This window comes from Haliotis cracherodii, unplaced genomic scaffold (genome assembly GCF_022045235.1).
Source record: "Haliotis cracherodii isolate W230 unplaced genomic scaffold, xgHalCrac1.p SCAF_18, whole genome shotgun sequence".
Taxonomy (NCBI): domain Eukaryota; kingdom Metazoa; phylum Mollusca; class Gastropoda; order Lepetellida; family Haliotidae; genus Haliotis; species Haliotis cracherodii.
The window spans coordinates 7,363,641-7,377,772 of NW_027266273.1; the positions used below are offsets into that span (position 1 = coordinate 7,363,641).

Here is a 14,132-nt window from a genome sequence, read left to right on the forward strand (position 1 = left end):
CATCTCTTATCCAAGAGTGTTACGACTACACTTGTCTTAGAGTAAGCGTAGCGACAGCAGCATAATGACATTGGTGGTCATACTCCACCTTCAGATTTGCTCAAACGTTTGCAAACATCTGGTGTCATTGGTACTGATTCATGAGTGTCGCACCTGGACAAGACACACCAGTGATTAAATGTTAATACAAGCGAGAAAAACAATTACATAAACATAAGAAATCTCAGCTAAAAGCACAGTCCATTTTAAAATTCCGACATCATTGGCATGTTTTATGAATCACGATCAATACCATTGATGCCAGCTCTTCGTGTTAATGTGAACGTATCCTAACCCATCGGTGGCAAAGTCCCGCGCAGTGAACATGTTTTATTTGTCAATTTCATTATCTTTAATGTTTTTCCTTTCATGCGGCAGACATACGGGTATGAATTTTGACTTCATTGATATGCATTGAGCAAACTCGAAATTTACATTCCAAAGAAATTCAAACATTTACCACACACAGATTGACACCGGAATGAGGATTCTCTAATTGCCACGAAATCAGTACGTGGTTTACGTGAATTGCTGTACAGTTCCATTTATCATTGAATTGAACACTGTTCAAGCCATGAGTATAAAGAAAATATATTGAGTCCTTCGTTTGGAGATCGTAATGTATTTCGTCTTTAAAACAATAATCTTCACAATACCAAACATATCCTCGCACATGACTACACGTTTGTAAACTTAGATGAAATAAAATAAATGACAAACCTTTAAAACAGATAACGTCAATACGGTTTGACAAACACAGACATACCAAGCCATGCATATCGGTACATCATCAATCGCAAAATGTGTGACATAAGCAGTCGCTATTGCATTATTAAAATCCTTCCGCTGTGTTATGTAAACCTGAAATAAATGCCTTCAATGTGAGGACATTTAATACCGGAGGAAAAAACCACCTGTACTATCCCTTAGTCAACATTCAATGAATACTTCTTCGTGGGTTTTTTTAAAACTATATTTGGAGCTGAAACTTTTACAAATAAAACATAACATTTTGGCATATATACACAACTACTAATGGGTATCTCAGATATCTTATCTATGAGCATCAATAAGTTGTTTTCTCGACACAATTTTTCACACATGGTAGGGGTAGAATTCATTTCATAACCCCATCTTCATTGGACCCGTTTGATTTTACACAAATTACCATCACAGAGTATATTTACCAAACTGTTACAGGGATGAGTTATTTCAATTTTCAATTACATAAAAAGACACTCGGTATACCCCCACCCCGTCCCCCACCCCCCACAGTTTATATACATGTAGCCGATGAGAACTCCCCGAGAGGAATGACATCTTATACAATCATCTGTTAAAGACCCCTGAGGAGTGTATCTACTCATTTTTGCATAGAAACCATTTTCTAAGCTTCTATCGTGTCAACCGGTATGATCTGGTGCAGTCTAAATTTAACATTGGAAGTCTATAATGAATGTGCGTACCATTGCAGTTAGTTTGCATAAACAGTTCACGGCGTTTCAGCTTCATGTGGGATGAAGTTCAGGGTGACAAGCGAGACTGATTCATGATGTTGACGCTTATAACACCGCTTATTGAACTGACAAACAAATATTATAATGAGGGTGCATCTGAGTTTCGAACTGCAGAAGAGCGGACACTAAGTGAGTGAGTTGGGTTTAACGCCGCTTTAACATTATTTTAGTTATATCACGGCGTGCCAGCTAATGTGGGAGGAAAGCCCGAAGTGATGCAGGTATCAGACGTTTACCAATTCGGTGAAACCCACAAGCACGGGTAAGGTGCTGACAAACCTAGAAACGTAATCGGGGCGAACCGGGATTCGAACCCCAATCATAGGTTTCTGGAGAGCCCAAGGGATGCAGATCTGCACAGCGAATCGCGGCGCCTTAGACGACTGGGCCACCCGTGCCCCATGCGGACACAAATTGGACGCTATCCTATCGTTCATTATTAGGCCACCCTGCCTCCTTAGACTTCAAGCCCTGTCCACACGTATCCACATTATCAAAATAAAGCAAAAGCCCGACCTTCAATGTTTTAATTCGAAGTGTTTAGTTAATCATATTTCATCACAACAAATTATATTCACATAATAACTTTTACGCTTGTCAATAAGAGTCGCTTTGATGTTTGGACAGGTGCGTGTATACTTTTCATAACTAATCTAGGTCAGACAAGGGATAAACAAGGACCCATAAGCATCAGATGGCGCTAGGTGGGGAGTACTGAGGACCTATTTTGACCCGGGATCTGGTTCCCCAAATTAACCATGGTCTTTGATTGTTAGTTCTTGGTTTTGATAAGGAAAACTACCTTTTGAACTCCAATCTACAACAATCTGATCCTGGTCCTGTGAAGGGACACAACTCCCCACAGAGAACTGTGACGCATTGGTTACCCACATCAAAACATAGACATTTATACAGAAACAGTTTGATTCACAAATATCCTTTCAGTGTGCCAGTGTGAAGAATAGTATGAAGTATAGTGTGCGGGAATACTATCACATCTCCAGTATTTACTGGAACAACATTCAACAATACACACTTGGGTCATCTAGTCCAATGTGATCCGATGGAATATCCAAAGTGTAAGCTTCGCTAGTTATACGCTGGAATACTAATATATATCGTATGGCCACACACTCTTTGTGTGATTCCATTTTTGCAACTTGAGCAATTTACAGCTGAAACAGTAAAACTTGCTTCATGGCGTCACCTCTAAAAATGTGTCCAACATTATTATTAGGCCATTGCTGATAAAACTACACACAAACAAATGTTCCTTCTAAGAACTTCACATTGCGTCTTTATAACAAACCAGTTTCACATTGCAACCCGTAATAAACTCACTGTTTCATAACCAAAAGGCAAATCGTGTATTAAATAAGAGTTTCCACTTTGAGTTGTTTCTTTTGTATGAAATCAAAGGCAGATGAAAGGTTCACAGATCAAAGATTCCGTGTCTTCTATGACATCTGACTTCCACGTTTCTGCCTTCTTAATTACATCCCAAATGTCTGGCTGAAGTTCATGGTCATCTATGCGGGAATGCACAACATCCACGTGCAATCGAAGCTAAGTGTATTCACAATCACCGATGCTTGTCTTGTTAAATAACGTCCATCGCAGCACCTGACAGTTCCAAGCAAGATGATATCATACATAAAGTAGTATTGTAACAGATGAAAGCAGTAGGCTTATAAGCTGAGAACACGTGTTCCACCTTCTCAACATCACCCAACACCATCCTACATAAACTCTTGAACAAACTGTTCAACACGTTAATGTTAGCTACAAAAGGCCAAGGGGCTGTCAATACACCAGATAACGTGTTTACAAGTTTAAGAATCCATATACAAAGGTCCAATCGCACTTACAATGTTTCTCCGACATGTCCTTAGCATCGTGTTGGACCACTTCATTGCACAATGTCTTGTTCAAGTGGTACTGACTTCAGTTATAACCACTACATATTTCATGTCTTAGATTTCAAAGACTTCATTTTGATTTCTGTGACGTTCTTCAGTAACAAAGTCTCCTTAGGTGTTAAGGTCTTCCTGACAATGGGAAGCCCTGAGGGCCGCCTGTGTGTGAGGCAGGGACCCTTGGCTTCGGTGCAGCGTTTGGATGACTGGTTATCCGTCGTACAACATGTCTGGTCGGTCAAGGAAGTGGGATGACCCATCACCCGAGTCACCGGACTCTTCTTTGGTGTTTTACATCTACAGAAGGCTTTGGCAAGGCAGTTGAAAACAGGTATTCTCCTGAAATGAACAGAAATCCAATGTCTTAAACATACAGTATTACGTCTGACTCTGAAACTGGTTGTAAGCCTTCGTGAAGATTAGGAGGACGTTGCTGTCGACATGTTGTTTATACGATGTTCACACACATGTGTAAATAAATATATACTTGATCATCACTGGAAATTATGGCTCTATGAAACTTTTTCTGTTGTAGCATGCGTGTTTCGGTCTCTACTGGGAACAATAAGGGTTCGTATAATTTTGACTGATCTGGAGCGCCATTTTGGTTTCTCTAAAAAATTGGAGTTTTTCAAAATGAAGTGAGAGTGACCTAATCCGGACATGTTTTAACCAATCGCCTGTCACATTCTGTCGCTTATTCATGTTTCTTAATGTAGTTAATCCATGCAATTTGTTCATTTTGTTTTTAAAAGAGCTAAAAATGTTTAGGTGAAATATATCTCCTTTCGCTAAACACATCTGAAACAACGGGTTTGATATGAGAATTTTGTAATAAGTTGTCTTCATAATCACATGGATCGTGCTTGCTGTGCATGGATGAGCACAGTATTGTTTCAAATAGTTCACTGTATGTAATGTATGATTCATATCGTTTTATACGGCGGGTGGCGGTTCTGCATGGTTTAACGTTTTGACAGTTTTGAAAATGAGCAAAACAGTAGTTATGTTGTACATACAAGGAATTTTGTACAAGTTTATCATTGTAGATATGATAACAGATCTTGGAAATTCTCTCTGGATAACAGTTTGAAAGATATGATGAATTGTTCCTTTTAACAGAGTGTACCAAATTCTTTATCATGATTGGGGATTATTTGTGATTCTGTTTCTTGTTTGATAGTGCATAATGTAACTCATCTTCTAAGACATCACATGTTTCACTTTGATCCAATGGGGTTTGTGTTTTTGTATATCTACCAGTTTCAATTTTTAGTTTGTGAATACTTAAACGAAGTTTTGAGAAATGTGACCTGTGAGCTTTGTTTTAACAATATGTTATATAATTCTCAATATTTATAGACGACTTGACCAACCTCTATATTCTTAACTTGCTGTTGGGTAAATGGGAATCCCTAATGAATCCGCGAAAATACTTTTACATTTGGACTGTAGTTTATTTACAGTGGATTCATTGCATTTACGATGCATTTGTGTTTACTATTTCAAAAATTTGTTTTATCTAATCCAGGCAACATTTTGACCAGAAACATTGATACTTGCTGCCAAACATGTTTAATAATGACATTTGTTGTGTTATCTATATACAATGTATTTGTGTTTACTATTTCAAAAGTTTGTTTTATCAAACCCAGGCAACATTTTGACCAGAAACATTGATACTTGCTGCCAAAGCATGTTTAATAATGACATTTCTTGTGTTATCTATATACAGTGTATTTGTGTTTACTAGTTCAAAAGTTTGTTTTATTTAACCCAGGCAACAATTTGACCAGAAACATTGATACTTGCTGCCAAAGCATGTTTAATAATGACATTTGTTGTGTTATCACTATAGGACTCATAATCAATAATATTTTATATGATCGGTTTTTATATTATCTGCCTGACAGGCAGAGTTATGTGTTTTTGTGCCTTGGCTTTTCTTGTAATGACCAATTAAAGACAATGTTTCTGTTATTGTGCTTTCCAAAGATAACTACTCTAATCACAACTAATTTGCACTTAACAGTAATCATCTCCTCCAATTGCTAACACTTCCTTCCTCTGCATATGACAGTATATGTCGGGGAACGAATGATGCTCTCTAGCAATCTCTACTTGTGTGATCAATAACAATGACGTATAAGCTCTTTTTGACTTCACGAAGATTTTTGAACGTTTATATTTTTCATATCTTGTTGTTTTTTTGTTTTGACATCATTTTCTGTCTTCTGTATGATGTCAGAATGTCAAAACGTCCTCGAATACAGAAAAAAATGGCTACACTTGCTTTTTTCAAATGTTTTCGCACTAAACCAGTTAGGGTTTTACTTTTGTATGGTCACCTGAAACAAATGCCAGTGTACGCATCATCCACAGTTCAATTCACGACATCAAGCAAATATATGAGCAGAAAGCATATGCTTATATTTACCATAGGCGCAGTTTTATCACGGGCAATACAATCAGGAGATGCTACTGCTGTATGCCAATGAGGAGATGCTACTGATGTATGTCAATGGCGAGATGCTACTGATGTATGCCAATCAGAAGATGCTGCAGATGTATGCCAATCAGGAGATGCTACTGATGTATGCCAATGTGGAGGTGCTACTGATGTATGCCAATCAGGAGATGCTGCTGATGTATGCCAATCAGGAGATGCTACTGATGTATGCCAATGTGGAGATGCTACTGATGTATGCCAATGTGGAGATGCTACTGATGTATGCCAATCAGGAGATGCTGCTGATGTATGCCAATCAGGAGATGCTACTGATGTATGCCAATGAAGAGATGCTACTGCTGTATACCAATCAGGAGATGCTGCTGATGTATGCCAATGTGGAGATGCTACTGATGTATGCCAATCAGGAGATGTTGCTGATGTATGCCAATCAGGAGATGCTACTGATGTATGACAATCAGGCAATTCTACTGATGCAGAGGATGGCCAGTGCACTGACTGGGAAAGGGTGGAAGAGGTAAAGGGGTTGCAGATGTTTCAAATCACGAAACATATATTTCTACGTGTATGAACGATAGAAGACATGGTGTACCAAGCGCTCTTGCTGTCACTACCTTTTTCTACGCAAATTTCATTATTTATACAATGGTCGCAATTGATTGCATCATACCTTTCGTGGGAACATGACAAGATTATTTCGTAAAATTATGTCTATGTCGGTGCAATAATTCTAACAGAGATTCCAATAAGTGATGAATATTATTGTATCATGGATTTTGCTGGGCGTTAGTTGTAATCAGTTGCGACCTGCAATATATTATCTTGTGTATTATATCTCCATTCTAGTATAATACATTCCCTTGACCAATTCGCTGCCATAGCCTCGTTTTGAGTCATGTCGTCCAATCAATCCTGTGAACAGATAGATGGAAAACTTCATATCACTTTCGAAAAGCTTGCCGACGTATGGCTCCAGGGTATTTATCCTAATAAAAATGGAGATATAATACTCTGGACTACCGAGGATGCTGTAACAAGAGCATAAGGACATACATGACGACAAATTGATGGTGTTTGAAAGACTATTGTCAGAATAAGTTTATTAATGATATTTTCAAGTTGTTGGTACCATCGACAATATTGAATATTGCGTTGCATATTTTGATAAGGTTGTCCACAAAAGACTTTTAAATTTGCTTTGGAATAAGAATCTGTCAGACACCTGAATGACAATGAGACCATGTCAGACACTGGAATGGCAATACATGTTGGCAATACAACAGCTAGGGGCAGACCGCATTAGCTTAGTTTGTGCGCACCAAAGGGGATCAAGTGACAATGCACATCGTGATGTCTGAGGCTTGGGATAGGAAGTTGTTACCATGGTTACATATCATCATCAGAAAGTAATGAATTTGTCATGTACACTTTTTAGACAAGTTCAAATAAGTACTCCTTGTCTGAATGCAGTTTTAAAGCAATTACATTTACCGAAATATCTTGTTCCATGGCGTTAGAAAATATTTTAAAAATTATGACTTCGAACAATATTTATTCAATTTGGTATTTCTGCCAAATTAAACTATCGGTAGTATCTGAGAATATATTCATCATGATAACAAAGATCCCATGTCTTGACAACACATTCATCGCAATATGACGCTGAAGCGAAACGGGTGGTGTCGTATATGCTACTGTACCGGCGGCGCTCGGCGGGATTGATCGACGTGCGTTGGGCGACAGTTCTGAAAGAAACACATCCAAGAAAACATGAAACCGGGCAGTGACGGAAATTCTTGAATTAATGATTAATCCTTTGGAAGTCAAGTTAACGTAAGTATTAAGACTTTGGTCATACGGCTGATAAGTTAGGAAACCAAGGTTGGACCTATCTTGAGTATTTGTACTACGTTTTGATCAATTACAAATTAAGATCAGAGTGAAAAACATATGGCTGTTTCACATTAATGTTTGACAGACTCTTACTTTAATGAATATCCTTAAAATGTGAAATCTGTAAAATTTCCTGATGTAAGATACAAAGGGTGAGGATTCAAAGGGTAAGTTATTTTACAGGCATTCTGTCCAAAATGTTGAAGGAAGAATTGTGTTTGGTTATTATAAGTACATACTCCTCCCAGGGATCAATACGCTCCATATACCATTCAAAGACAAAATAGGTTCCCTCTGAGTGGACGATAACAATAACTGTGTAATCAGTAAATGTACTTTCCACAACAAAGTGAGTGAGTGAGTTGGGTTAACGCCGCTTTTAACATTATTTTAGTTATATCACAGCGTGTCAGCTTAATGTGGGAGGAAAGCCCGAAGTGATGCAGGTCTTAGACTTTTACCACTTCTGTGAAACCCACGAGCACGGGTATGGTGCTGACAAACCTAGAAACATAACTGGGGTGAACCGGGATTCGAACCCACAACCATAGGTTTCTGGCGTGTCCAGGGGACGCAACTCTGCACAGCGAATCGCGGCGCCTTAGACGACTGGGCCACCCGTGCCCCCTCCACAACAAAGCTATTTACTAAATAAAATTATCTTCCATGACCCCTTGTTCGGTGCTTTCGTATTATATGCTGAACAACTCTATAATATTATAGATAAATAATATTCCTTCTTTTTACATTTTAATTAAATGTGAATGCTTTCTCTTCTTTTCTTCTATTAAAAAGACTGGACTATAGGTAACATAGTTTTAACTCATTTATTTTACATTTTCTAGATAGAATTTAAATTAATTTGTTCCGTCAAATATCCGTGCTTCTTTAAAGATACATGTTAAACGGACACAGATGACCTTGCATATTTCAATGAAAAATATCTTAAAATATAATTTGTTATGAATAAATTCATTCAACTGAAAGTATCGTAAACGGTGAACATTTTTAACAAATGTCCAGACATATTGTTGAATTCGTATCTATAAAGATGTAGTAATCCATAACATAATTATCCAAAGAAAACTATAGCCGTTTGATTGGTGTGTTTCTATTTTCACATAGGATGGGATGGGTCGGGGTGGAGTGGGGTGCGGTTATTGGGAAGGAGTGGTTGTGGGGCGGAGACGGAGATGCTGCAACAGATCCTAACAGTACTGATACTGAGATGCTGAAGCAGGGCATGTAGAACTATCTTTACCGGCTTTGGGAGTGACTGTTGATAGATCCGCCGCGACAACCTCTGTAAATGTAAAAAAGCTCTGAAATTAAATGCTGTACAACTGATTTGCATGCAATTACACTGACACTGTGAGTTCAAAGCGAATCAATACGCTCAATGGTGATCAATGAGTTAGTCTTAAAGCCAAGCGTTTGATCGCATGCTGTCACAACAGCAACATTCTGCATGGGTACTTGCATAAGCGAAGCGTTTTTGTGCGTGTCTGACAAAATTTAATAAAGTACGTCGAAACGACGTCATACAATGAATATAAGTTAGTGGTTTATCGCCGCATTTAACAGTATTCCAGTTATATCACGCATTGTCAGCTTAATGCGGGAGGCAAGCCCCAAGTGATGCAGGTCTTAGACGTTTACCACATCGGAAAAACCCATGAGCACGGGTATGATGCTGACAAACCTAGAAACATTATAGGGGCGAACCGGGAATCGAGCCCGCCATCATAAACGTTTTACGCGCCCAAGGGACGCAACTCGGCACAGCAAATGGCGACTGGGTCACCTGTGCCCCCAACATTGAATACAAAAATCAAGTGAATTCACAGTACTATCATCTGAGGTGATACGGGAAGTGTTGTTTTACGCCGCAGTCTGTAATAGTCCAGCCACATCAAGCGCCTCTAAAACAAGACCAGGCAAATCAGTTGTTGATAGCATGAGCGTCCCGTACCTTCGGGTTGGCATAATACACATTTTGACCTCATTTTAGTCGGCTCTTAACCAGTAAACATATACCGTGTCCTGTCGAGTACATGTATGGAGGGAATACGTCGCATGCTGACACTTTTATAACCAATATGATTGCTCTAAAACAGACCTTCTAAATGTTATAGATAGAGATGTTAACGAAGCCTGAGAAATGTTTGTTAGTTGTATGAGCGGAATGTTAGAAAAGAATGTTGTTATTAATCCCAAAAAGTTTGATTTTTATGGACCGGATTGTTACAAAACTAAGAGGGAAGCTATAGGTAGTTTGATACATTTAAAAAATTGCAAGAGAACTACAAGCAGATTGCAATATTAAGTTGAGAAATAAATAAAAGAGTACCTGTAGATATTGGAAACGTGAGAGCCAGCGAAGAAATACATAACGCTACTACGCAATTTAAAAAAACGGAAAATCACCTGGAACTGAAAATGTGCTCATTGAAATGATTAAGTCTTCGGAACCATTTATAATTCCCTTCCTACTTTCTTTGTTCAACAAGATATTTAACAGTGGATGTTTTCCGGGCTAAGGCAATCATTATCCCGTTGCATAAAAAAAGGTGACACACATTATCCCGATAATTACAGAAGAATATCGTGACTAAGTTCGGAAGGAAAGATTTATACGTGTGTATTAAATGACACACTTACAAAATAGGCAGGTGTTATGATTAAGGTTTCGAAAAAGCAAGCAGGTTTTTGCCAAGGTTATTCGACTATGGATCATATTTTTTCCTTATGCGCAATCATTAAAAACTGTCTCTGTGAAGAGCAGAAACGGTAAGTAGCTTTTAATGATTTTAAAAAGTCTTTTGATTATGTTAATCAAGCAAAGCTATGGAATCTATTGTCTTCCTATGGTATAAATGATAAAATGCTGAGGGCTTACCAAACCCCGTGTGCGACATACGCTTGCAGTCGGAAAGCGCACGTTTAATCTCCAATAAAAGTAAGTAAGTAAGGGCTTAACAAAGTGTATACCGATCTGTTATATCATGTGTTAGATGAAATACAGAGTTCACAGATAATGTAGCTTTAAGACAAGGATGTATGATGAGCCCTATGTTCTTCTCATTATCTATTAATGAATTAGCTACAGATGTTATGGAACTCATGGGATTCAACACTTTCCAGATGTAGTAGCTGACGATGTAATAATGGTGTCTGATACTATGGTTTACAGCGTCAAATAAATATTCTAGATTCATATGCAGATGAGTGGGAAATGACTGTTAACTTGCACAAATCCAATGTTGTTGTTTTTCAGAATAGGAGGAAACGTATCAGCTAAAGACGTATGGTATTATAGAGGAGAAGTTTTAGAAATTTGGAGAATCAATGGATTTGAGAGTGAAGAGAAAATCTTACAAATAGGACCACAACTTCTTACAAATTGGACCACAAACACCTAATGCTTTTGTTAATGGTGAATTTGGCCGATACCCAATGTATATAAGTGAGTGAGTGAGTGAGTTGGGTTTTACGCCGCTTTTAATAGTATTACAGTTATATCACGGCGTATCAGCGTAATGTGGGAGGAAAGCCCGAAGTGATGCAGGTCTCAGACGTTTACCACTTCGGTGAAACCCACGTGCACGTGTATGGTGCTGACAAACCTAGAAACATAATCGGGGTGAACCGGGATTCGAACCCACAATCATAGGTTTCTGGCGTGTCCAAGGGACGCAACTCTGCACAGTGAATCGCGGCGCCTTAGACGACTGGGCCACCCGTGCGCCCAATGTATATAAACTCATTTGTTCGTTGAGTTTGAAACTGGTTTAAAATATCATCAATGCATCAAGACCGCCTCCCCACAAAAGCGTATACAATGTTACTTTATGTACTTGATGTCGGGTATAAAGCGTACACAATGTTACTTTATGTACTTGATGTCGGGTATAAAGCATACACAATGTTACTTTATGTACTTGATGTCGGGTATAAAGCATACACAATGTTACTTTATGTACTTGATGTCGGGTATAAAGCGTACACAATGTTACTTTATGTACTTGATGTCGGGTATAAAGCGTACACAATGTTACTTTATGTACTTGATGTCGGGTATAAAGCATACACGATGTTACTTTATGTACTTGATGTCGGGTATAAAGCGTACACAATGTTACCTTTTTGTACTTGATGTCGGTTATAAAGCGTACACAATGTTACTTTATGTACTTGATGTCGGTTATAAAGCGTACACAATGTTACTTTATGTACTTGATGTCGGGTATAAAGCATACACAATGTTACTTTATGTACTTGATGTCGGGTATAAAGCGTACACAATGTTACTTTATGTACTTGATGCCGGGTATAAAGCGTACACAATGTTACTTTATGTACTTGATGTCGGGTATAAAGCATACACAATGTTACTTTATGTACTTGATGTCGGGTATAAAGCGTACACAATGTTACCTTTTTGTACTTGATGTCGGTTATAAAGCGTACACAATGTTACTTTATGTACTTGATGTCGGTTATAAAGCGTACACAATGTTACTTTATGTACTTGATGTCGGGTATAAAGCGTAAAAAAAGTCAAATATTAGATATGTACTATGGTTTCATGGTTTGGGTTTTGTTTGGCTGTCACAAACAGTTGGAGATAAAAAATATTCCTTAAGTTAGTTGAAGGATTGTGCTATTAATATGTTTCATCAAAACTAGATATCTACTATGAATAACAGTTCAGGATATACCATTTGCAGTTAACATAAAAGTAAGAAAAGTATCCTTATGCAATTAGCGAATAATAAACTTTGAAATAGTTTTGTGAAGGGGGACTGTTACGGTTGAGAAATAATGAAGGTAGGTGGCAAAGGAAATCGATATACGTATGAGAAACTGTCCTTAATGTGATCGAGGTATGGAGGATGGATATAATTGTTTACTTGTATGTGCTACTGTCGATGTTATACATACATTTAAAAAGATAATTGCCACAAACGATACAGAACAACTAAAATCACTATGCTTGTTTATTTATCATGCGTATGAAAGAAGAAAGTATTTGTAAAACAATGTTTAAAATTATGTATATTGCCACTATCAAACTCGTAAATTGTTATTTCTGCATGGGGCTTTGGCCTTCATACTGAATAAAGCATTGATTGATTTAAGATAACATTCCCCACAGAGATACAGTATGTGAAGCCCATGTCCAGTGTTACCTTCTTGGTGTTGCTGGAATATAAATAAAATAAATAATAAAATAAATGAATAAAAGCGGCGTAAAACCAGTCGCTAAGATAAGCATTGGGAACTGCCGTCAGACCGGCCCCGACTACCAAGTGGTTCTCATCTAGAGAGAAAATGTAATCTCCATATATATCACAACTCCAGGTTACTATAGTTATGTGAAAACATCGGTTGTTCTTTAACTTATTCTATGTTGTGTATATAGCGTAATCATATGTCTATTGTTCGTATGTGATAGAAATGTGTTTACGTTTATTGTATAAGATGTAGTTGAGGTATTTTAAGTATAAAATCACACTTTTCATTGTTAACCCTGATAAGCAATCTCCATAGGTTCAGATGGTATTGGGTCGGTTGGGAAAGACGAATTATGCTAATGGTTTTCCTTTCTCAATATATTTCATGGCTTAGGATTGCAAAAGAGTTGATTTACCTTGGTGTGGACTATTTGCCCCAGAAGGTTCTAAATACGTTTCTTGGGAAACGTTTTTTTCAAATTAGAGTGATCATTAATTGACGTGTTTTCCCTATCCGAAAAGGTAATTGTAATTGGTGATTTCAATCCCCGAACATAAACCTACTAATTTACAAAAGTGTTGACAAGCGTATCTAGGATGAACTAAAATTAGGGGATTTCCGAAAATTCTTGATCCCCAAGCTCACGATAAAGAAATTGATCGTGATGTTATTTATATTTGTAGAAACCCTAATCTGATAATCATGTTACCGACAATGAAGCCGACCTTCGTGCTCATTATAGTTCTTTTAATAATGATGTTTCCAATAACGACATCAAGGTTGAAGAATTGCAGTTGGCTATACAACTACTTAAACGCAACAAAGCATCAGGTATTGATTGTACTGACAATGACTATTTGATAGAATCTGATAGTTTATTGGCATGACATTGTCCTTTAATCTTGTTTTATCGACAGGTATAATTCCAGAATCATGGCCAGAAGTCATAGCTGAACCAATGAATGGTGATGCCCTTGATCCATACTTGATCATAGACTTGATAAAGTAGACTTTAGAAAATAAGCATCAACCATCGATGATATTTTCTATTATTAATAC

The 14,132-nt window shown here is 37.7% G+C and overlaps 1 protein-coding gene across 1 annotated transcript in view; it reads right to left on the minus strand.

Moving 5' to 3' along the window:
- Window positions 1–3,466: 3,466 nt before the first annotated feature.
- Window positions 3,467–14,132, minus strand: part of LOC139465214 (cardioacceleratory peptide receptor-like) — a 108,435-nt gene continuing 97,769 nt past the window's right edge. The window contains exon 9 of the mRNA XM_071246880.1: window positions 3,467–3,811. Within this exon, the coding sequence (XP_071102981.1) occupies window positions 3,523–3,811 (289 nt within the window). The 3' untranslated portion in view covers window positions 3,467–3,522. The remainder of the gene's footprint in view (window positions 3,812–14,132) is intronic.